Source organism: Acanthaster planci, linkage group LG18 (assembly GCF_054643075.1).
Source record: "Acanthaster planci isolate LZ-2023a linkage group LG18, COTS_SCS, whole genome shotgun sequence".
NCBI classification, from domain to species: Eukaryota; Metazoa; Echinodermata; class Asteroidea; order Valvatida; family Acanthasteridae; genus Acanthaster; species Acanthaster planci.
This window is the reverse complement of record NC_141794.1, coordinates 12,295,022-12,316,853: the sequence shown is the minus strand read 5'-3', so window position 1 is coordinate 12,316,853 and position 21,832 is coordinate 12,295,022. Positions and strand designations below refer to the sequence as shown.

Sequence of the window (21,832 nt, the reverse complement as noted above, 5' to 3'; positions counted from 1 at the left end):
CTACTCGCTGAAAATGTACATGTTATCCTAACACTACAGGCCCTGCCCTCAGGTTGATGAATTATGTTAAAAGTTGTGGATATCAACGAACAGGTCACCATCGGAAACGTTGACAGCTGGAATAAATGCATTCTGTTGTGGATTTTCAGAAAAGCCCCTTCGACTGAAGCGACGCGAGTTCTTTGCCGACCAGCAGGGGGAATTTTGAAGACAATGAGTCGTCTGAAGTTAGAGTTGAAGCCTGGGGAGGTAATCGTTGTCGTCGACTTCTCCGAAAATTATGCATTTGTTGTTCAAGATTCGTCGCAGAATTTTCGCTAGACATATGACGACATATGACATATGATTGCATCCATCTGTAACCTTCTGCAAAGGAGACACTGGTACGTCTCCATTTCAACGCAGTTGTAATCTCTAAGCACCTCACCCTTGACGCTATTTCGTAGACGGATTTTCTGCGCAATGCAATAACAGGAAAAATTCAGCAAACTTGATCCCCAAAGTGGGTTTTAACCAGGTGGTGGGTGATATTTCATTTTCGACCCAGCCCATGGAAAAGGACTGAATGGGACTGTAGAGGCCTAAAGTGTTTGGCTACAAAAGCCATTTTCCAGAGCTAGGTCCTACAAAGACCAAATACCAAAGTACATCAGCGCTATTAGTTTGTGGGGAAAGACGAATGCTCCAGGAATGCGTTTTATGTAGACATGAATTGAAGTGAAACAGTGCGCAAAATTCCCTGTCACTCAATAGCATCACGCCATCTATCGACGCCCACAGTTCGGCAATCATGTGTGGAAGGCATTCCAACGGAACGAAATTCCACAACGGGCCTTAAGGATCATAAAGGAAAAGAAAAGTCGTTTGTTGACGTGGATGTGGTGCCCTTTACGTTGGTAAATACGTAACAAAAGCTTTTCAGTACAGTGGAGGGTCAGACATTCAGGCAGCTGGTAGAGAACGTTTGCTTGGACAAACAATACCGAGGATGTGTGAGAGCTGGAAAGGAAAAGTTAAATGCAAGATGAGGAAAAAACAGTGTCATTAAACGGCAAAGTATGGAGCCAGGAGTTGAAGAGCGCCAACGATCTTCCAGGCAAGGTGCTCTTCAAGTCGGACCGTACCGTGTACCGTGCAAAAGAAGGGTCCAAGCCCCAAAGTTTAAGGTAAGTAATACATTTTCCGTTCAATCTGCAAGGATACTTCGCTTGTGACAGTAGGTAACTTCTATAATTGATATTGTGTACAGAACAATCTGCTGTTTGCATTGAAATGAGTAAATGTTGCATGCTGTAATTTGTAAGACCGATTTGGAAGTTGAACCGACCAACACAGATACAGCATAATCTGACTTTAGGTTCTACCATGAATGGGAAAGGAGACTGGTAAAAAAACCTGCGCTCCCAAAATGAATGGAAATTTTCCCCCTGACATTGTAATGACTGGTGTACTATTAATCTCTTAAAATGATGTTTTTCTCTAATTTTAAAATTATATGTTACAATATGCTCAGGTTGGGATGTAAACCGATCATGCTCCAGCACCTGCATGGGTAATATTAAAAACATTCCTTAGATCAACAATCCCACAGCGGTGTGGGCTCCGATCTGGAGCAAGAAGGGGCGACATTTTTCTAGCAACGGAGGCTTCTTTGGTAGTAACTGCGCATCGCTGGTTCACGATCGACTATGAAACGCAAGCCTTACAGTCGCATCGCTGCCAACGAAATGAACACTTCCAACCCACATTGCTCTTTCCGATGAGCCTGAGGGGGTGCTTCTGCTTGGGGCGGTATCGAGTCACTCTCGATGATCTCCTGCAGAAATTTTCTCTTTTTTCAACAATAAACAGTGCAGGCACGGCCCCTGTCCTATATGAAAGCAGTTCTGACCGAAAGAGTCTCTGTCAAGTTGAACAGAGCCTGAGCGTGACGAGCGTCGAAATATTGAATTAAAAACATACACATTCATGAAATGGCTCAGATATAAACTTTGGTCGTTTCGCGAACTTCGTTGTTGTACAATGAATGTTCCATAGACTGGGCGTTCAGAGCAGCATTTAGTTAACAATGAGCTATTTCGGTATTTCAACAAGCCCAGGTTTTTGGGGGGAACAAAGCACGTGTGTTGGTCAGCGTAAGGCTGCGCTGACAGGACAGACGCGTAGCTGTTCCCAAATGACCTCATCAGTTTCGGGCATGCGTTGTTGGAATACCAAACTGGCTCATTGTTGGCTCGAACATTTTATCAGATAATTTTTTCTGAACTGTTGCATCATTATAAATACTGTACAATGCATTATAGTGCCTTGCGGAATTCGTGTCTTATTTTATTTTATTTCAGATGGACGACCAGAGGCACCCACAACATATGACATTAAAAACATACGTATTCATATGCAGTCGCACACATTTGAACAGTTGTCAAGTATGAGATAAAAGGACTCTCCAACAGTGTATCACAAGAAAAGTCCAGAAACTTGAAATTACATGTTAACGAAAGACACATATTCAATATGAATGCAAAGAAAGACTAGAGTAACAAGAACGTTCGCCATGGAGAATAAAATTGACAACTTGACGTACAAAAAGATAAACATCTGTGACCGGTCGACTATTCTATAGTCACTAGTCCCTCCACTTCTGCAACCTATTTCTTATTGCAGCCTCGTGTTGTAGAGCGCCCTCTCTTGTAAACCTTCACTTTATACTTGATAAAAGTAGATGGCAACTACATTGTATAGCGCCCTCTGTGAGTGCATTTCTGCACTGACTGGAGCCATGCATGCCAAGCATTTCTAACAAGTGACTTGTGAACGACTGTTTCTACCCTGCATTCGTTCACAACTACCGGTATGAAAAGTTGTTGGTTCACCCGAACCCTGTGGAGTAGGGGGTTGAGCAGAAACATTCTGATCAAATCACTCTGCCTCCGAACCTCCTTGCTGAGCACCAAGCTATTTTGTTGCTCCGCCTACACATGTATGTGTATGATCGTGCAATCACTGCCTTCCTGCATACTGCGTTCGTGATTGGCAGAGGTCGAGGGACGCTGCGTGGTAAGTTCCATTTACAAAATTCTTAGATGACAGATGACCCAGTATCGACGTTTTGCATATTGTATGTTTTCTTGGAATGTTATTCAGCTGATAAATATAATGAAAAAGTTATTGATATCTTCCCAACTTGTTATTGTAAATAAGAGATTAAAGATGACAAACCCTGAAGTTGAATTAAGTGTACTTGGATCAATAGAAAGTGGAAAAGTTAAATTAAGTGTTCGTGGATCCATAGAAAGTGCACAGTAGAGGGTTCCTTATGAGTAACAAATAATAAACATTGTCAGCTCTACATACGCTTACTACTTATCTTTACATATCTTCATAAATATTTTCTTGTATTTTTCAGCCATCCTCTGGGTCCGTCACACTACATATTACCAGCTGTAGGCTGTTGGTAGGTTTGATGTATTACACACCGTGTGTACCATTTTTGTTAAAATCTGAGAACAAGAATTACGATAGGGAAAGTGCAACTTGTGGGTTAATCTTAACTTTCACCGATTGGACGCATATTTGGTGAGATCCGTTATACTGTACATTGCTTCGAAAGTGTTAAAATTACAACGAAGTCGCGAAATTGCCAAATCCTACCAAAATTCTGATTATTTATATCAATACGTGGCATAAGCAACCTGTTGGTATCTTGGAGGATACTTGAAAAAATTGTTGTAAAATGGACTTATCTAAAGTATAATTTCTTTTCTTGTGTGCATTTATTACAGGTCAATATATCATTGACCGTCGTTTTTTAATTATGTAAGTCACACAAGCCACTCAGCTTTGTACAAATTTGTAAATACAAAAATTATCAGCCAATAAAGTATTCTTTGGTGCCACCACATCCCCTGATGCCTTATTTCTTGTACTGGGCTCTAACCCTGCTCAAGTACAAGTGGAGTAGTCGATTTACATCTAACATTTCCTCTTATCAGACCACTCGGTTACACAGTAGACAACACTTAAAATGAAATCAAATATAAAGGGAAATAATTACATTAAAAGCGTTAAAAAAGTAACGACGCCAAATTGAAAGCTTTACTTATCCCCGTCTCCTAACGGTGAGCTGGGGTACACAGCTGCTATTTCAGGATGCTGACGTCAAATTTCGCCAAGCCCATGATTCGACAGTATTTGTGTTCACGATGAGGCACATAGATACTGGCGCAAGCGCACTACCTGATATCTACTGCTTCGCGTGTCTGAACCCCTTGTCGACGTACATGTATTTCCTTTGAATCTCCTGAAAAGGAATTAGCCAATCAACGCACCTATAAAGCAGTAGAATGAATGACCATCTAGCATCTCTATAAGAATATTTTTTTTCCACGGCCGATCCAAGTCTTTTATGTTATAATTAAACTCTCATGCCTGAGACGGAGTATACATGTGGAATTTCCCGAGATGACTTTGTCGCTTTCGGTCGGAAGGAAAAACTATAGCTAGATAACTGAGTCCTTTTCTTGATGGGAATCGCTAATGCGACGGCTGAAGAACACACAAATATTGCAACGATGACAAACAGGCTGAGGTTGTAGTCTCCAGTCAAGTCGTAGAAACTGCCTGCAGATGGAAAAATAAGTAGCCTTCAAAATGCACTGAACACTAAATATCTAGACTTATTCGGTTGCAGGACTGATTGTTACATAACAAGGGAATAAATATGTGCTTAAATTAACGTTTAAGACCGGCCAAGCACATGATTATTTATTCCCATTCATAAACACTCTTGTAGTCAGAGAGTCGAAAGTCAGTATATGATGGATTTCCAAGGATTTCGTTTTTTAATTTTACTTTCATTTTCCCAAACACCCCCGTCCATTTCACGGTACATTCCTTGTGCAAATTGTCCATGGACAATGGAATAAAATATGGACTTGGCGCGCGCGTGGCGAGCTACGTGCACACAGACTCTTGACAGGTCAGAATCAATTAAACTGTCTCGTTCCCAGGTATTAATACACGCTCAAGTTGCAAGTTGTTGAATAGGGAGACTGTCTTAGGTATTTATGAATATAAATAAGACTAAGTTAGACTTTCTTTGTAGTGGGGATTGACAGGGTCATGGATTTAGGCGACTTCATTATTAGTTGCAGAATGTACTGGCATTGAAGTTGGATTTTAATAATAGTCTAGATGTTATTTAATTACATGAATAGATGAAATCACCTGAAATCGGAGCGCCAATGAGGATTCCTATACCGTAGGGTACCATCGATAAAACACTGACGATACATGAGCCATACTCCCCAAAAATTTCCATTGTCGCCGGAAACGGCATAGCGTTCGACGCTGAGCGAACTGATCCCACAACTACAAGAACAACCATCAAAGAAGCAGTTAAAAACCCATACATATTCACGCTTGATGTCCGGCTATTAAAAAACTGTTGTGACAAACTCAACTATTTAATTTCTGACGATGTACAGACCGCTCCCAATAGTCACTGTATTCACATTCAATTTCAAATCACTGTCACATCATTCACATTCACTTTAACATCCACAATCACATGCACTTTCACATTCACTACCACTTTCACATTTACATTCACAATCACTTTTACTTTTACTTTCACATTCACAATCACTTTCACTTTTACTTTTAATTTCACTTTCACAATCACATTCACTTTCACCTTCACATTCACTTTCACAATCACTTTCACTTTTACTTTCACAATCACTTTTGCTTTTACTTTCACTTTCACTTTCACTTTCACTTTTACTTTCACAATCACAATCACATTCACAATCACTTTTACTTTCACTTTTACTTTCACTTTCACATTCACATTCACATTCACATTCACATTCACAATCACTTTCACTTTTACTTTTACTTTCACTTTTACTTTTACTTTCACTTTCACTTTCACTTTCACTTTCACTTTCACTTTCACTTTCACTTTCGCTTTCAGACTCACATTCACTTTCACATTCACTTTCACATTCACATTCACATTCACTTTCACATTCACATTCGCTTTCACATTCACAATCACTTTCACGTTCACAATCACTTTCACGTTCACAATCGCGTTTACTTTTACTTTCACATTAATTTCCACTTTCACATTCACTTTAACATTCTCAATCATTTTCACTTACCCATCCACAATCACATTTGCATTCGCTTTCGCTTTCAGACTCACATTCACTTTCACATTCACTTTCACATTCACATTCACTTTCACATTCACTTTCACATTCACATTCGCTTTCACATTCACAATCATTTTCACGTTCACAATCACTTTCACGTTCACAATCGCGTTTACTTTTACTTTCACATTAATTTCCACTTACACATTCACTTTGACATTCTCAATCACTTTTACTTTCACTTTCACATCCACAATCACATTTGCATTCACTTTCGCTTTCAGACTTACATTCACTTTCACATTCACTTTCACAATCACATTCACTTTCACTCAAACATTCACTTTCATATTCACAATCACATTCACTTTCACTCAAACATTCACTTTCACATTCACATACCACAGCACAAGCAAAGCCGTTTAGACCAATAAGATGGTGGCTATATATAGAGCCATTATTCAATTATTATTCAATTGTTTAATTTCTGACAATATCGCTCCAACTAGTCACTCTATTCACATTCACATTCATTTTCACATTCACATTCACATTCACTTTCACATTCACAATCACATACCACAGCACACGCGATGCTGTTTAGACCAATAAGATGGTGGCAATATATAGACCTACTCTATAGGGGCGGTAGGGATAATAGAGTCTGAATTTATGATCAGCATACCCAAAGGCAGCAGTCAGGAGCACTGAGTGGTTGTTCGAAAGAAATCTACACTCAAGAATCATTTCCAACATGGAACTTCAGAAAATGAACTGGTGCGAGGCTGTGAATAGCAACAGTCTGTTTTCAAGCACCGTGAATTAAAATCAACATCCCAACGGTCTTGACCAAAGGTTAGGGCCGAATTCTTGTTAAACCTTACTACACCGAGTCGAGTCCAAACACTTGACTGGTCCTCCAAGCGGATCTGTACTTACACAGTGAAACGATGTACACTAGCGAAACCGATCGAAGCCAGGTCATCAGGCCGGCTACCACAGCTCCAAGAAGGGACGCAGCCGCCACGACATAAAGCTTCAGACAAGGCAGACGATCGGCGAATAGGGAAAGAAGTATCTTGCCTACAATACCGCCGACTGCGAGCAGCATAATGGCAATGGTGATCTGGTCTGTTGTGAATTGGAGATCATGTTCCATGAAGCTGGCCTACAAAGAAAGAAATAATGGCACGTTGCGATAGCGAAACTAAACTTGTAATATTATTTCACCCTACAGCTCAGTCTAATGAAGTTGGGTTGAAGTTGTGTCTTGGTTTACAAATGCATTCATAAAATAGCTGCAGTTTATCTCCGTGAGTTAATCAGCAATGTCATCTGCCAAGGACTCTTCGCTACAGCAACAAAGATCTTCTCACTCCACATTCAGTTCTTACCAAATCATATGATTAACGTGCCTTCTAACTCGCTGCACCAGAACTATGGAACAACACATCAAAATCTGCCCCTCCTTGGAACAATTAAAAATTTAACTTAAAACACACCTGCTTATTCTCTTCAGCGCATAGAGACTTCATTGTGTTATGCGCTTTATAAGAATTGCATTTTTTCTTCTTTATATTATTCACATAATACACATGACATTTCAATTACTTGGCCCGGAATGCAAAGTATAGCATCTTTACATTTTTAAGAAATGCGCTTTGCTCTGCTGGAAAGAAACTCACGTAATTCACGGTGACGAATGTCCACCCCAAATAGACGAGGACCAAGCAGAGACTCCACAGCCAGGTATCTATCTTCCAAGCGACCTCCAGCACTCTTTGTCGACTGTTTTCTGACAGACCGTCTGGAATCACCGCATCGGTTGCCATGTCAGTACAGGGCTCGTCGCGCGACTCCTTAGCCCGAGTTCCCCGCTCGTGGTTGGTAGTCGTTGCCGGACTTGTGATGGGCACAGCAAAGACGAAACCCAGTATGATACTTCCTCCGCCGATGATCCTCAGGGCGTTGCGCCAAGCAAACACCCTTATGAGTGTAGTCAGGAGAGGTGCAAACGCCAGCTCACCTGTATCCGATTGCGATAAGAACGTGAATGACGTTTATAATTCCGTGGTCTAGAAGCTGGAAAACATTGGGAAATGGTTTTAAGGTGAACTCGAAATTGTGACGTCAACTTAAATACTCATTCTGTGAACTCGCAAACGTTTAAATCATTTCAACTCTAAAATTTCGCTGCAAATCTTTCGTGGCGTCATATTCGCTTCGCTTTCGCATTCGCCTGAAGTATGAACGGCCTTTACTGTTGAGAAAAATTGCAAACAGGATACTGACAAGCTACTTCCGTCTGGTTTCAACAAATAAGTATTCTTAGGAACGAGTGAAAGAGAATAAATTCAACTCACTAAACGAGGTTCCCAACATAACCAGGGAGAAAGCACGTGAGCAGTTTTTCTCCGGGAACCAGCTAAACAGCAGGTGAACTACAGACTGCAAGACAAAGTTGGCTCCCAGTCCAACAACAACACCGAAGGTAACGTAGGCGTATGCCAGAGCGGGCACCAACGACGTCGTAACGAGTCCGCCGCCGAACGCCACCAGACCGACCAGCGTGACAAGTCTGGGGCCGTAGCGTTGGATCAACGGCATGGATATCAGCCCAGCCGCTCCCATCAAAGAGTTGGCGAGTGACCCAATCCAGCCTGAAAAGATGAGGGTGTAACAGTTTTACGTTGTAATGTCGGAAAAAAGAACGCTCTCGTACAAAAGACACTTATTCTGTGCAAAGTATATGTGTATGTGTACACTTTTCGGCACAACTAAGCCACCCTCCAGCTCAACACAAATACTTCAAACCCCAATGAAACCAGCACTTTTAACGCAAATCCTAGGAAAATTTCAAGATTCCATGTTTTGTGTTCGTCCTGACTATGAATTAAAGGCCATTCCAAATTCTTTGGCTGCTGGATTTTGAAAAAGAAAGATGAAGCCCCAATTCAGCCTAGCCCAGAAGACGTCGTCTACATTGCATTGCAGTCAAAGTGTAAATGAAGACAACATCCAACTTGGGCTATCCCACGCCTTGAATTCTTTGCTTTCTAAACTTGACTTTCGAGTTCCCTTCAGGAAAATTTTTTTGAAACTGCCAGGTAACCCCGTCTGGATTAGCCTATTGGTCCAAACGACACGTTATGGAAAGACTGCAGTGATGACTAATATACCAAAGACAGGAAACTATTCGTTAGATGAAACAGGCTTGTGCACCGATACGAGGTGAGTGAAAAGTAATTCTTCAAAGGATTCGTATCCCCCCATTTTTATTTCAACTAATAGACTTTGTACCTCTGAACACCCCTACGACGCAAATAATCACCTGTCCAAGTAGCCCCTGCGTTGAACTCATCCTGAAGACTCAAGAAAATTATGCTGAAGTTGTAAGTTGGCCCACAAATGATAAATATTTCTACAAATGCGATGCCGACCATGAGCCATCCTCGAAACTTCGACGACGAGTACAGAGCTGGTTTGCTGACTAGATCCATCTCAGCTGTACAGTCTAACAGCACAGGTCAGACATGGAGGAAGGATGGATTAAATACTCGAGCAGAACGCCGGCCCGCTTGAGGCTATCTCTTTCCACTTCGACAGCGAAAGCAAGCAAGCTTCAGGGCACTGTGGTAACAAGGATTCGCTTGGATCAGGGACTGTACATGTATATACAGCATATGAGCCGTGCAACTTGGGTGTGGGAGCTGTCCAATCCACCGAGTATCAAGTTGATCATTGATAGACCAGAGATGAATGAATCACTTTGCGGCCCTGTAACACCCCCGTGTCACGCGGCTCCTCTCTGGGCTGCTAGGCAGAGAAAGTTGCATCCTGCGTCATCATCCCTTTCATCATCTCACTAAAGGTCAGTCACTGGGAAAATATGAACTGAAAAGACATAAATCTAGGATCGATAAAAATTAATACTTCGTTAGGTATCGCGACTCCCCGTCCACTCTTTGCACAATCGCTAAAGTGGAGTCAGTAAGATGCAACACACTGTCCAGTATACGGGCTCCCATTATGACTGCAACAGAGGTGAAGTGTTGTTTCCATACTGAAAGGCGCTTAGATGTGCATCGATCCGACAAGAGCCATAATATAAGCCCATGGTAAATCTGAGGTCACTTGACAGAAATCTCTGTCGACCACCAACAAACACTACCTGACCTGTAAAGTTACGTTAAAATGGGACTAATTTCTATTCTAAACTGAGGGCCGTCGGATATGGCTCCTGGTGTTGACAAGTCACATTCACTGCATGGTGCATGCATCATTTATATTGTTCACGGCTCAGCACCTTTATTCGGTAAATGGGTCAATAGCGATAACAACTACATGGAGAGAACCACATCATGTCACGTCCTCACAAGACCTTCAGTCGCGCACGTGAAAGCAAATCACGTGTCGTTGACAACTCCTTCGAGGCCAACATCACTCAGTCGATATGTGGGTAACCGATCCGGTGACTGATCTCTACCATTTACAAACAAGAGAGCTGAGCGAACCAAATGGAAACGAAACCTTAATCACAGAAAAGGAGCATATTTTCACGTGTTAAGTTGACAGTTGTTCAAGAACCAGCTGAAAATAGAAGAAAACGTGAAAAAAAGACAAAGTACATGTAGTACCGTCAAATCTTATTATAACAAAGTTGCCGTGGCCATAACCAGGACTTTGTTAAAAAAAGAATGCAAAAATAGTGCAAAATAAAAATTCCAAGTTTTTTTGTTTTGCAAAGTTTACTTTTTAGAACAGCATTTTGTTATATAACTGTTGTTTATAGGGAGAATCAACTGTACTGATATCCTCATAAAAAAGAGAAAAGGAAAGCCATGGCCAGTTTATTACGGGTAGTTTCTTCCCCGAATAAGTTGCTGGAGTGAGCTGAGGGTAGTTGGGGGGCAAATTCTTCAACCTTGCAATAAATTTCTGAAGCCCATAAAATATGTACTCTTGAGTTTAGGTATCGGTACTTCCATTCTTTTCCCTCTCAAGGCTTGGTTCTAGTATGTTCAGCCGTTTTTCAACTGCCCCGGTAAAAATTGTGGCACATGCAGTGTCCTCAGTGAGACGTCAAACGGTTCACATAAAAAAGGTCCTCAGCGGACATTTGAGTCACTGCAGTGGCCATGTATATGTCGCCGAACTGAAAAAGACCCCCCTCATAATTTTGTAGTTTCGCCCGTTACCCTTTTTGTATTTAAATATCTTCTCCCGGCCATCCAGCAATCCATCGGCCAATCAGAATAGAGGCGACGTAAACGAAACCCTCGTCGATCAGCGTTATTCGAATGCTTACCGGGGACGAGGAAAGACTTGTTATTTATTTTCTCTCCATTTCCTGTTTTCCAGGTAAACTTGTTATTCTTTTATTTTCAATATCTAATAATTAATTGATTTTGTACAGTTATATCTACTTGTACATGTGTATTACCAAGGATTCAGTCCGTAAGCGTTGCTCCTTCATATTTGCTAAGTCATGAGCATCTCGGAGCATTTCCTTATTTACACCCATCTTTGAATTATTCTTAAATCTTAAGTTGTCTAGATTTAAAGTAACTACATGTACTATTGAATCATCGGTAGGGTACCGTAATTCACCCATTTGGCTTCTTTATCGTTGGTTTTGAAGTGATTTTTCTTTATTTTTGTAGAAAGAGGGGGTCCACTTAGTAGAGCGTCCACGTGCAGGAGCGTCTTTCGTGCCTAAACGCGGAAATGAAAAAAACAGGATTCTTACACTAGTGGACACGTCCTCGGCTCCGAGGAACAATTAGGCAAACTGTGTGTGTTTACACGTCATTCAACGACAAGTGGTATTGTGCTTTTGCAAACTTACGCTCCTATGATCCTAGCAGGCAACTTATACTGATGTACAGGTACGTGTACAGTGTACTGTACATGTACACATGCTGTACTTCGCATTGCGCCTGCGGTCTTTGACATAATTATTGCACGACCTTTTGATGACCGGTATTTCTTGACCAAGAATTCTTCGTAACCAAGCGACGTCAGCATAAATTATCATAAGTGTCCTCCCCCCCCATTGTGAATCACCGCTCTACCACTGGTTCAGGCCAGGATACTTCCGCAATGAGAAATCTAGTTCACGTCCCGCCATATCAAGTACTTGCCATGTACAACAGCCGCCATCTCTTTTAGTGGTAAATATCGATCTTTCCTGTCGATTTTTTTTAGTATGATTGATAGCGATAGTTTGAATGAGTGTCGTCGTTCGGTAGCATATGACAGGCTAAGATTTCTTGCGTTACTTTCCCATGATATGCCACCTCTTAAAAATAGGCTACACGGCAGACACGAACTTCAAGCCTGCATTTGGCTAATATAATTTTCAGTTCAAGGATAGATGATGAAGATTTGTGCTCAGGTATTCAACACGGAAGGGACTCGAGGAGACAAGAATAAAAAGCAACAGAAAGCCAGCCCTGCTAACTGCATGAATCTACGGGGAGTTGAATTCAAAGTGCATTCCCAGTGAGCTGGACCAAGAGACGGCGCAGTTTTCCAAGCAAGGCAGGCTCCTTATAATAGGTGGAAACCACACTTTGCTGGTTCACGAACAATTTTGAAATGCGTGCATGCGTTACGGTCGTGACTCGTGTCGCTCTTTTCAATCGAATATGACGCTGCTTTTGTTTGAGATTATGCATGGCTGGTGCCTTGGAGGCACTTGTGTGTTATAAACAGTGAATTCACAAAAGTTTTATTTGAGCAAAACCAAGTAATACAAAGCCCTTGCTCTGCGGCTCCGCCGTAATGCATAATCTATAGTGGCCCTGGAGGGACATCGAACATCACAATTGTTTTTGCAAATATTTGCAAAAATTCGTTTGCACGTGAACACGGTATTGTAGTCCGGAACTGAGCGGATCCATGCACTTTTATACACTCGAGACATAAATTCAATCTGGTGCAAGTAAGTGGCGGGGCCGCTGACGCTTACCCTGTCATACAGAAAGTGGTTACGCTCAAGATGAACTAGGAAGATAAAAACGAGATACTTGGTGGTTATTTTTGTCACTTCTGGCCCCATACCAAACATACCAGACTAAATTCCCGTACACGAACAAACGAACGGAGGCTAGAATCTAAACACCCTTCTTACCCCTTGGCTCTAGGCTTTTGACAAAACAGCTGACCACAAATATGCAAACTATACGACAAAGTATGCAACAAAATGTGCGACATCGTAAATTTATAGCAAATATTTGCGAAGATATTTGCGATGTTTGATGTCCCTCCAGGGCCAACATAATAATCTGCCATGTTATTTTTTTTTCGTTTCTGGATCCGTATCTTTTGTGTTCGCGGTTTCACTTATTCATCGGTTACACATAATAACACCGCAGGTAAATCTGGAGTTTTGATGGAGAAATTCTTAACAGCGTCGTATCCAGTTTTTTGGTGTGGGTGTGTGTGTGTGGGGGGGGGCAAATTCAAAGTCGAATGTGGTTTCGGGTTCATTAAAGATGATGTCGGGGAGAATAAAATCAAAAGCCTTACTTGCGGTCCCGACATCCTTACATTTTATTACTGTCTTTGCTACACACCGAGGAAGTGTTCTTTCCCAAAAAAAGTCAGGGCGCAAGCCCCCCCCCTACTGCTGTTAAACATATCGTTTGTCTTACCAATTTTATCGTAGAAACCGAGTCGTGAGAAAATCCTGCAGTGTGCCTTATAGACGTGTAGCTATGAGGAATGATTGAAGTGAGGATGATTTTCAAAAAATAATCACGATTTAGATTTCGGAGTTCCTTGCTTGGAGAAGGAGTCTAAAAATGTAAACCAGGTCAGAAGAAGAACTACAATACTATGACACCCGTATTTATTCTTTGAAGGTAATATAGCAAAGGGACAGTTTTTTTTTCATCTTTTTCATTTCAATTTTGAGGGCCAACCGATATCGAAGGTGGTTCACTGAAATATGGACTTAAAGCATTCACAAATTGCATGACTCTTTCCCTTTTCAGAAAGTCGGTATCAGCCTTCCAACATGACCACCTCAAAAGTAGTCTTTGTGAGGAATCTTTCAAGATGGAAGATGTCCAACTGGCAATGGGGACATCAAGTCATCACCCCCAAGCTACATAACTGTCTCACCCTTCATTCTTCTCGCAGGTTGCTGGCGAGTCAGAGTGAGTACACTCACATCATTGTCGGTGCTGGGTCAGCTGGCTGCGTCCTAGCAAACAGGCTCAGCGCCGAGCCGGACAACAGGATCTTACTCCTGGAAGCCGGACCTAAGGATCACTCCTGGAAGATTCGCATGCCAGCCGCCTGGCAGCGTGCAATCCTCTCAAGTTCTTTTAACTGGCACTACAGCACAGAACCAGAACCCAATTTGGGTGACAGACAGATCTTCTGGCCTCTTGGCCGTGTCTTAGGTGGGTCCTCTTCCATCAATTTAATGTGCTACGTCAGAGGACATGCCCTTGACTACGACCGCTGGGAGAAAGAGGGGGCTAAGGGTTGGTCCTACGCAAACTGTCTGCCTTACTTCCGTCGGGCTCAAACCCACAAACTTGGACCAGATGAGTATCGAGGCGGAGATGGTCCACTTCATGTTTCCCGGGGAAAGTCTAAGAACCCACTGTATCAGGCTTTCATCAATGCAGGAGTTCAGGCTGGTTATCCCTCAACTGATGACATAAATGGCTACCAACAGGAAGGCTTTGGGTACATGGACTTCACCATTCATAAAGGCGTACGATGGAGTGCTTCCAGTGCGTATCTTCATCCTGCTATGAAACGTAAGAATTTGACAGTCACCTCAAACCTTCTTGCGACCCAGGTGCTTTTTGAAGGCATAAAAGCTGTTGGGGTGGAGTGCTTAGAGAAGGGTCAAAAAACCACCGCACGAGCGTCTCAGGAAGTTATTTTGTGCGGAGGCGCCATCAACTCACCTCAGCTACTGATGCTGTCGGGTATTGGCGATGCAGATGAGCTCAGAAAGCTCGATATTCCCGTCGTTGCACATCTTGGCGGCGTTGGAAAGAATCTCCAGAACCACCTGGCTGTACCCTTACAGTACAAGTGTATTGAACCAATCACGCTAGCCGGGGCAGTGTCGAATTTCCCTCACAAAATTGCCCTCACCGCCTTGCACTGGTTCCTGTTCCGAAGCGGCCTTGGTGCCTCGTCTCATTGTGAAACAGTTGGCTTTATCAGGAGCCGGCCGGGAGTGGAACATCCCGATATCGAGATCCATTTTCTTCCTACTATTTTGACTGACGGTGCAACCAATGGAGGAGACTTTCATGCCTACCAGGCTCAAGTTGTTTCCTTGCGGCCCACGAGTAAAGGATACATCAAACTGCGGTCCAAGGATCCCCAGGAAAATCCTATCATCCAACCCAACTACCTGGAGACAGAGGTCGACCGGGAAAAAATGAGGCAGTGTATTCGCCTCGCCCGAAAAATTTTAGAGCAGAAGGCCTTTGATCCTTTTCGTGGCCCTGAAATCCTACCTGGCACCGAAGAAAAGGGTGACGAAGATCTTGACAGATTTGTCCGGAAGATTGGAAACGGTTCCTACCACCCATCATGTACGTGTAAAATGGGCAGTACTTCCGATCTGATGACGGTCGTGGACAGCCAGACGAAGGTACTAGGCGTAGAGAATCTGAGAGTTGTCGATGCATCCATCATGCCCAGCATTGTCAGTGGGAATCTCAATGCTCCAACCATCATGATTGCTGAGAAAGCTGCTGACATCATCCTTGGCAGGGAACCACTGCCAAAGTCAGCTGCAGCTGTGTACAAACCTGCAGTTTTGAAATCCCAGGGCTGATACAACTTAGCGTTTTCTAGAACTTCTCCAAAAAAGAATTTCCGCCTCCGCGTAAATTTTATATGGGACTTTCCCCTATCTTCTGAAATCGTTCATAGTGTTACTTCTTATTCAAAAATAAAATGGAAGAAATTTATCGCGGCAGAAACTTACTCAGCTGTTTTCATTATGTAATTGGTAGTTTTTTAATGAAGGCTTTGGCTTCAGACAGTCGATGTCCGTGTCCATCAGACTGTGTCGACGTGACGTGACTATGGAACTGGAATGATAGACTATTCCAGATAGAAGTTAGTTGAAGTTTGCTTCTGTAGCCAGCGTTGTGGATGTATAGGCCCTATACATCTGGTAATTTGTGTTATGTTTAACACCAAAGTGGTGTGTTTTTTCTCTCATGTAATGGTATAAAGGTTGAATTTGGAATAGGGAATGACCTGTCTTTAAACTACTGGGCTGAGGACATCCAAAGAAGTGGTTGTGGCTGATAGAGACCAAATAACGTCAGGGGCGGCATTGGTGGTAGAATCTGAAGTACATCTTGTTACTTACACATTGCACGTGCAGCAGCGTTACCATTGAATGTGCTGTAAGTCTGTTTTCTATCCTGCTTGTTGTCAGTTTTCTGTGCTATTTAATACATTTTGGCTTTCGAAAATCTGCCTGGAACACCTCTAAATTCGCAGTTTTTGTTTATACCGCCGTAAATGGGAAGGTTGCGAGGGGTGAGGGTTTCAAACGCACCACCTCAGCAACATTAATTAGCTCTTTTTGAAGCATGGCCGACACAACGTGAGGGCGCTTCTTGAAGTGGGTAAATTTGGAGTAAACACAACAGGTTTTAAGCCAAATAGTGCCCCCTGTTGTGTCCGTCATACTTCAAATAGGCTATTTGGGGATACATGTACATGTACTGTGCTTTTCAACCACCGCCCGAGATTAATTCGCGTCGTGCTTTTATGTAAAGCATATTAATGTTAAACCTAGGCCTACATAACGGAAGCCTATTATTAATGCACAGAGGTGATAAAATGTGTAACCCTTTACTGACTTGTTTATAAGTTAAAGCTAGGTTATTTATTATGGGTCAGTGCATTGTAATGTAAATCACGATCTTGGTTGAAGTGGCAAAGTTTGCGCTTTGCGTATGCCGGAAATAGTGGTCACGGTAAAGGACTACCAACGCTATACATTGCACTGGGTGCTACCTTAACAAAATAATGTACAATACCCCTACACAAAATAACTTGTATAGAGGCTTTGCGTGGTAGCCATCTTGCAGGGTAGTTCTTTTTTTCCCACGGGGAAACCTCCTTACTGCATATCCTGTGAAAAAACACTGACCTACAAGATGGCAGTCATGCAAACCCTCTATTGTTGCCTTGGAAAAGATGTTTCACGCGCTTTCTTGAGGTGGTTCATATTTTGTTTTTCCTTTTTGGAGTTGATCACGAGACTGTCATTATCTTAATACGACAGTCGCTAATATTGAAATGAAAGTTTACATTCAGCGACTGAAATTAATGGATAAACCGTTCAAGGCAAAATAAACATTCACTTAATCTCCCGCTAAATCACAGACCTACGCCGCTGTTAAACGAAAGTTACATTTGGTCGTAGTGCTTGGGCAGACGAAATTAAATACAACATACAGCAGGCCTACACTGAAGGAGTACGGCCCAGTTAGTGCGAATGTGCAGTACTTGACCTCAGTACAGTACACGACATCAATAGTGGGTTGTAAACACTGTATCAAAAAAGGGTGCTGTAACAGATTCCACGGTTTTATCTATAAATGTTTTGTACAAAAACAACAGATAGGGTAAACAGAGGGCGCCAGTCATGGGCTTTGTCATCCAGACGTGACTTCCGTAATAGTACAAAGTCCTGGAACAAATATATTGGCTGCGTAGAAGAAGCTCCGGTTCTATATGCGGTAAATATTCACGAGAAATGGTTTTTGCTTAATACTGTGATCGATGTTTTGAAGAAGAGGTTGCTATTTCACATGATACCGTGTCATATGTTGAAGGACAATTTCACAGTGTTGAAGGAATAAAAGAAATAACCTTTAGTAGTGATCATATCGGAATATTGTAACACTATCGTTACATTTGTGTGCAAATATGCGACTTGTAGGAAATGCATGTTAGTCTTGAAAAAAGTACAGTCCTTTTTGGAAGACCTTTTTCGTGCATAATGATTCAATAGGTAACCTGCACCTGTAAATTGGCTAGAAAGAGTGCTCCGTGTTGAATTTGTAAAAAAAAAAGTCTACGGAAAAGCGTTAAATTTTCAATAAATATCTCAGGAGTCTTTCTTCACTCCTAGTTCATTTTTTTAAAATGTATTCATAATTAATATGACTGCCAATACAATGCTTCATATCCTGGGAATGAATAGAGTAAATTACAAAGTAATGTAGTATCGGGCTGACCTGTACAATAACAAAATGAATAAGAATTCAGTACTAAATTTTGTATTATTTTTTAACACAATCTTAAGTGTAAGCAATGACAGATGGCTAAACCGTTTTTTTCCCCAGAATGTTGTCTTGTGACACCGAATATGGCAATCTCAGTGGTAGGCATTGTGAGGAAGCTTTCAAGGTGGAAGCCATCTCCATGGCAACGGGGACTCAACCCCACGGCACTACATACCGGTCAAGCCCTCCATTTGTCTAGCAGGTTGCTGGCGAGTCAGAGTGAGTACACCCATATCATTGTCGGTGCTGGGTCGGCGGGTTGCGTCCTGGCAAATAGGCTCAGCGCCGAGCCGGCTAACAAGATCCTACTTCTGGAAGCCGGATCCAAAGATTTCTCCTGGAAGATTCGCATGCCAGCTGCTTGGCAGAATGCAGTCCTCTCAAATTCTTATAACTGGCATAATAACACAGAACCTGAACCCCATTTGGGGAACAGAGAAATCTATATCCCTGCCGGGCGTGTGTTAGGTGGGTCCTCGTCCATCAATGTAATGTGCTACGTCAGGGGGCACGCTTTAGACTTCGACCGCTGGGAGAAAGAGGGGGCTGAGGGTTGGTCCTACGCAAACTGCCTGCCTTACTTTCGTCGAGCTCAAACCCACGAACTTGGACCAGATGAGTATAGGGGTGGTGATGGTCCGCTTCATGTTTCCCGGGGAAAGTCTAAGAACCCACTGTATCAGGCTTTCATCGATGCAGGAGTTCAGGCTGGTTATTCCGCAACGGATGATGTGAATGGCTACCAACAAGAAGGCTTTGGGTATACGGACTTTACCGTCCATAAAGGGGTGCGATGGAGTGCTGCCAGTGCCTATCTTCATCCAGTTATGAAACGCAAGAATTTGACAGTCACCTCAAAGCCTTTTGCGACCAGGGTGCTCTTTGAAGGCATCAAAGCTGTCGGGATGGAGTACTTAAGCAAAGATCAGATAACCACAGCTCGAGCGTCTCAGGAAGTTATTTTGTGCGCAGGCGCCATCAACTCGCCTCAGCTACTGATGCTGTCGGGTATTGGTGATGCAGATGAGCTCAGAAAGCACAACATTCCCGTCGTTGCACATCTTCCAGGAGTTGGACAGAACCTTCAGGATCATCTGGGTTTATCCCTACAGTATCAGTGCACCCAGCCGATCACGCTCTACCCAACACAATTCCCCCACAATAAGATCCTCATCGGCTCACGCTGGTTCTTGTTTCAAAGTGGTCTTGGTGCGTCGTCTCATTGTGAAAGAGTTAGCTTCATCAGAAGTCAGCCTGGTGTCGAACATCCAGATATCCAAGTCTTGTTCCTTCCCACTACTGTGACTGAAGATTCAAACAAAAGAGGTGACTGTCATAGTTATGAGGTAGTCGCACTTTCGTTGCGACCCTCAAGTAAGGGCTTCATCAAACTGAGGTCCAGCAGTCCCCGGGAACGCCCTATCATTCAGGCCAATTACCTGGAGACCGAGATCGACCGGGAGACCATGAGGCAGTGCATTCGCCTTGGACGTAAAATCCTGCAACAGCCGGCCTTCGACCAGTATCGCGGCCCTGAAATCCAGCCAGGCGCTGCAGCCGAGAGTGACGAAGATCTTGACGAATTCGTCCGGAAGACAGGACGAAGTTTCTACCACCCATCATGCACTTGTAAAATGGGCAGTACCACTGACCCGATGACAGTCGTGGACAGCCAGACGAAGGTACTAGGCGTAGAGAATATGAGAGTTGTCGATGCATCCATCATGCCCAGCATTGTCAGTGGGAATCTCAATGCTCCAACCATCATGATTGCTGAGAAAGCTGCTGACATCATCCTTGGCAAGGAACCACTGCCAAAGTCGAAGGCAGCTGTGTACAAACCTGCAGTCTTGAAAACTCAGGGCTGATATAACATAGCGTTTTATAGAATTTGCAAAAAATTTATGTTGGACCTTCGCCGATTTTAAAATCGTTCGTATATAGCGTTACTTCTCATTCAAATATTCATGATGCAAGAACTTTATCTCGACAGAAGCTCATTGAGCCTTGTTGTTGTTTTCGTTATGTAATTTTTTTGGGGGGGTGGGTTACCGGGTGTAATAGTGTTTCGAAGAAGGCCTTGGCTTAAGACAGATCGATAGCGTGTTCATCGGATCGGGTCGACGTAACATGTCTGTAAAATTGAAGTGATAGGCCTCGGCTATTCCAAATAGACTTTAGTTAGAGTTTGCTTCTACATGAGTATAGCCAGCACTTTTCAAGGGTGTGTGGTGTTTTTCATTTGTTGTCGATGTTTACATCTGGTAATGTTTATTTTGTTAAATACGGAAGTGGTGTTGCTTTTTTCTGTCATGCAATGGTGTAAAGTAATTGTAAAGATCTGCTGAATTCGGCAAAGGGAGTGATCTATCTTGAAACTGCTCGGCCGTGAACATCCAAAAGAAGTGGTTGTGGCTGAGGCGCCCTCATTTGGTAGCCTTTATTGTACAATGTGTGTCATACACGTACGCCACCAGCCAGTAAGTCCGACTTGACGGATAAGCATATCCACCCCAAGCCCCCATCCCATCGGTGATATGTAGTTATTCATTACAGTATAAGAACATCATGATCTGTCATAATGTATACGACATTTCCACCAATCAAAGTAGTTACACTTGTAAACTCGTTCATAATAATGCAGTCATGAACGATATAAAAAAGTCCTGTAATTTGATTGGCTGCTAATTCGTAGATGAGCTGATTTGCTTTGAACAAACGGTTGGCAGATTCATCAAGTCGGGATTTCTGAACTCACAGTAGACACAAACTGATAAGGGCGTGCGAAAAAAGCAACGCCGCGCAGCCTCTATATCCAAAGCATAAGCGCAGACAAACAACGTGTACACTCATAATCCCGACTTGGTCAAGTCTAAAGTACATCTTATTACTTGCACGTTGCATGTGCCCCAGCATTGTATACCGTCGAAATGCTGTAAGTCTGGTTTCCGTCCTGCTTTTTTCTCTGATTTCTGTGCTATTTAATACATTTTGGCTGTCGAAAATCTTCCCGGGCAACCTCTAAATTCACGGTTTTTTTTTCACGTTACCGCAGCAAGTTGGGAGGTGGCGAGGGGGATTTCATATGCACCACCCTCGCAAAAGTAAATAACCTTGTATAAGGCATGGCCGTCATACCGTAAATAGCCTATATACCCCAAAGGCTACATACCTCAAAAAAGCTATTTAGGGATACGTGTACTTAGCTTTCTAAGCACTGCCTAAGATTAATGTACACTCTGCTTTCATGTAATGCGTATTACTGTAAAACCTACATAACGTGAGTCTATTATGATTAATACAGATATGAAGAGGCGATGAAATAAAATGTGTAACCTCATTACCGATTTGTTTAAAAGTTAAGCTAGGTTA

At 42.6% G+C, this 21,832-nt stretch overlaps 1 protein-coding gene and 2 pseudogenes across 5 annotated transcripts; 2 read left to right on the top strand and 1 right to left on the bottom strand.

Annotated features, from left to right (window-relative positions):
* The first annotated feature begins 989 nt into the window (after positions 1–989).
* Positions 990–21,823, top strand: LOC110978693 (choline dehydrogenase, mitochondrial pseudogene; annotated as a pseudogene). Of its 2 annotated transcripts, none has more exons than XR_015428329.1 (2): positions 990–1,166; positions 18,521–21,823. The product of XR_015428329.1 is annotated as a choline dehydrogenase, mitochondrial pseudogene, transcript variant X2 (transcript). The 2 variants fall into 2 exon arrangements; XR_015428328.1 differs by lacking the exon at positions 990–1,166 and adding an exon at positions 17,843–17,911.
* Positions 2,539–11,190, bottom strand: LOC110978697 (monocarboxylate transporter 13-like). Its single transcript, XM_022233899.2, has 6 exons — positions 9,493–11,190; positions 8,525–8,821; positions 7,847–8,187; positions 7,101–7,329; positions 5,227–5,370; positions 2,539–4,620 (listed from the first exon to the last, which is right to left on the bottom strand). Exons 1-6 carry the CDS (start codon positions 9,659–9,661, stop codon positions 4,415–4,417), a joined length of 1,386 nt encoding a protein of 461 aa, XP_022089591.2. The 5' UTR covers positions 9,662–11,190; the 3' UTR covers positions 2,539–4,414.
* LOC147796242 (choline dehydrogenase, mitochondrial pseudogene) lies at positions 12,219–15,981 on the top strand (annotated as a pseudogene). Of its 2 annotated transcripts, none has more exons than XR_015428326.1 (2): positions 12,219–12,334; positions 14,162–15,981. The product of XR_015428326.1 is annotated as a choline dehydrogenase, mitochondrial pseudogene, transcript variant X1 (transcript). The 2 variants fall into 2 exon arrangements; XR_015428327.1 differs by having other exon boundaries at positions 12,242–12,334; positions 14,310–15,981.
* Positions 21,824–21,832: the final 9 nt, after the last annotated feature.

Bases quoted from the DNA above. Each gene is read 5' to 3' on its own strand.
- LOC110978697 (XM_022233899.2), bottom strand. From the start codon at position 9,661: ATGGATCTAGTCAGCAAACCAGCTCTGTACTCGTCGTCGAAGTTTCGA. The intron at 8,188-8,524 runs GTGAGTTGAATT...AATCGGATACAG, and splicing joins TATGTTGGGAACCTCGTTTA to GTGAGCTGGCGTTTGCACCT. The intron at 5,371-7,100 runs GTAAGTACAGAT...TTGTTCTTGTAG, and splicing joins AGTGTACATCGTTTCACTGT to TTGTGGGATCAGTTCGCTCA.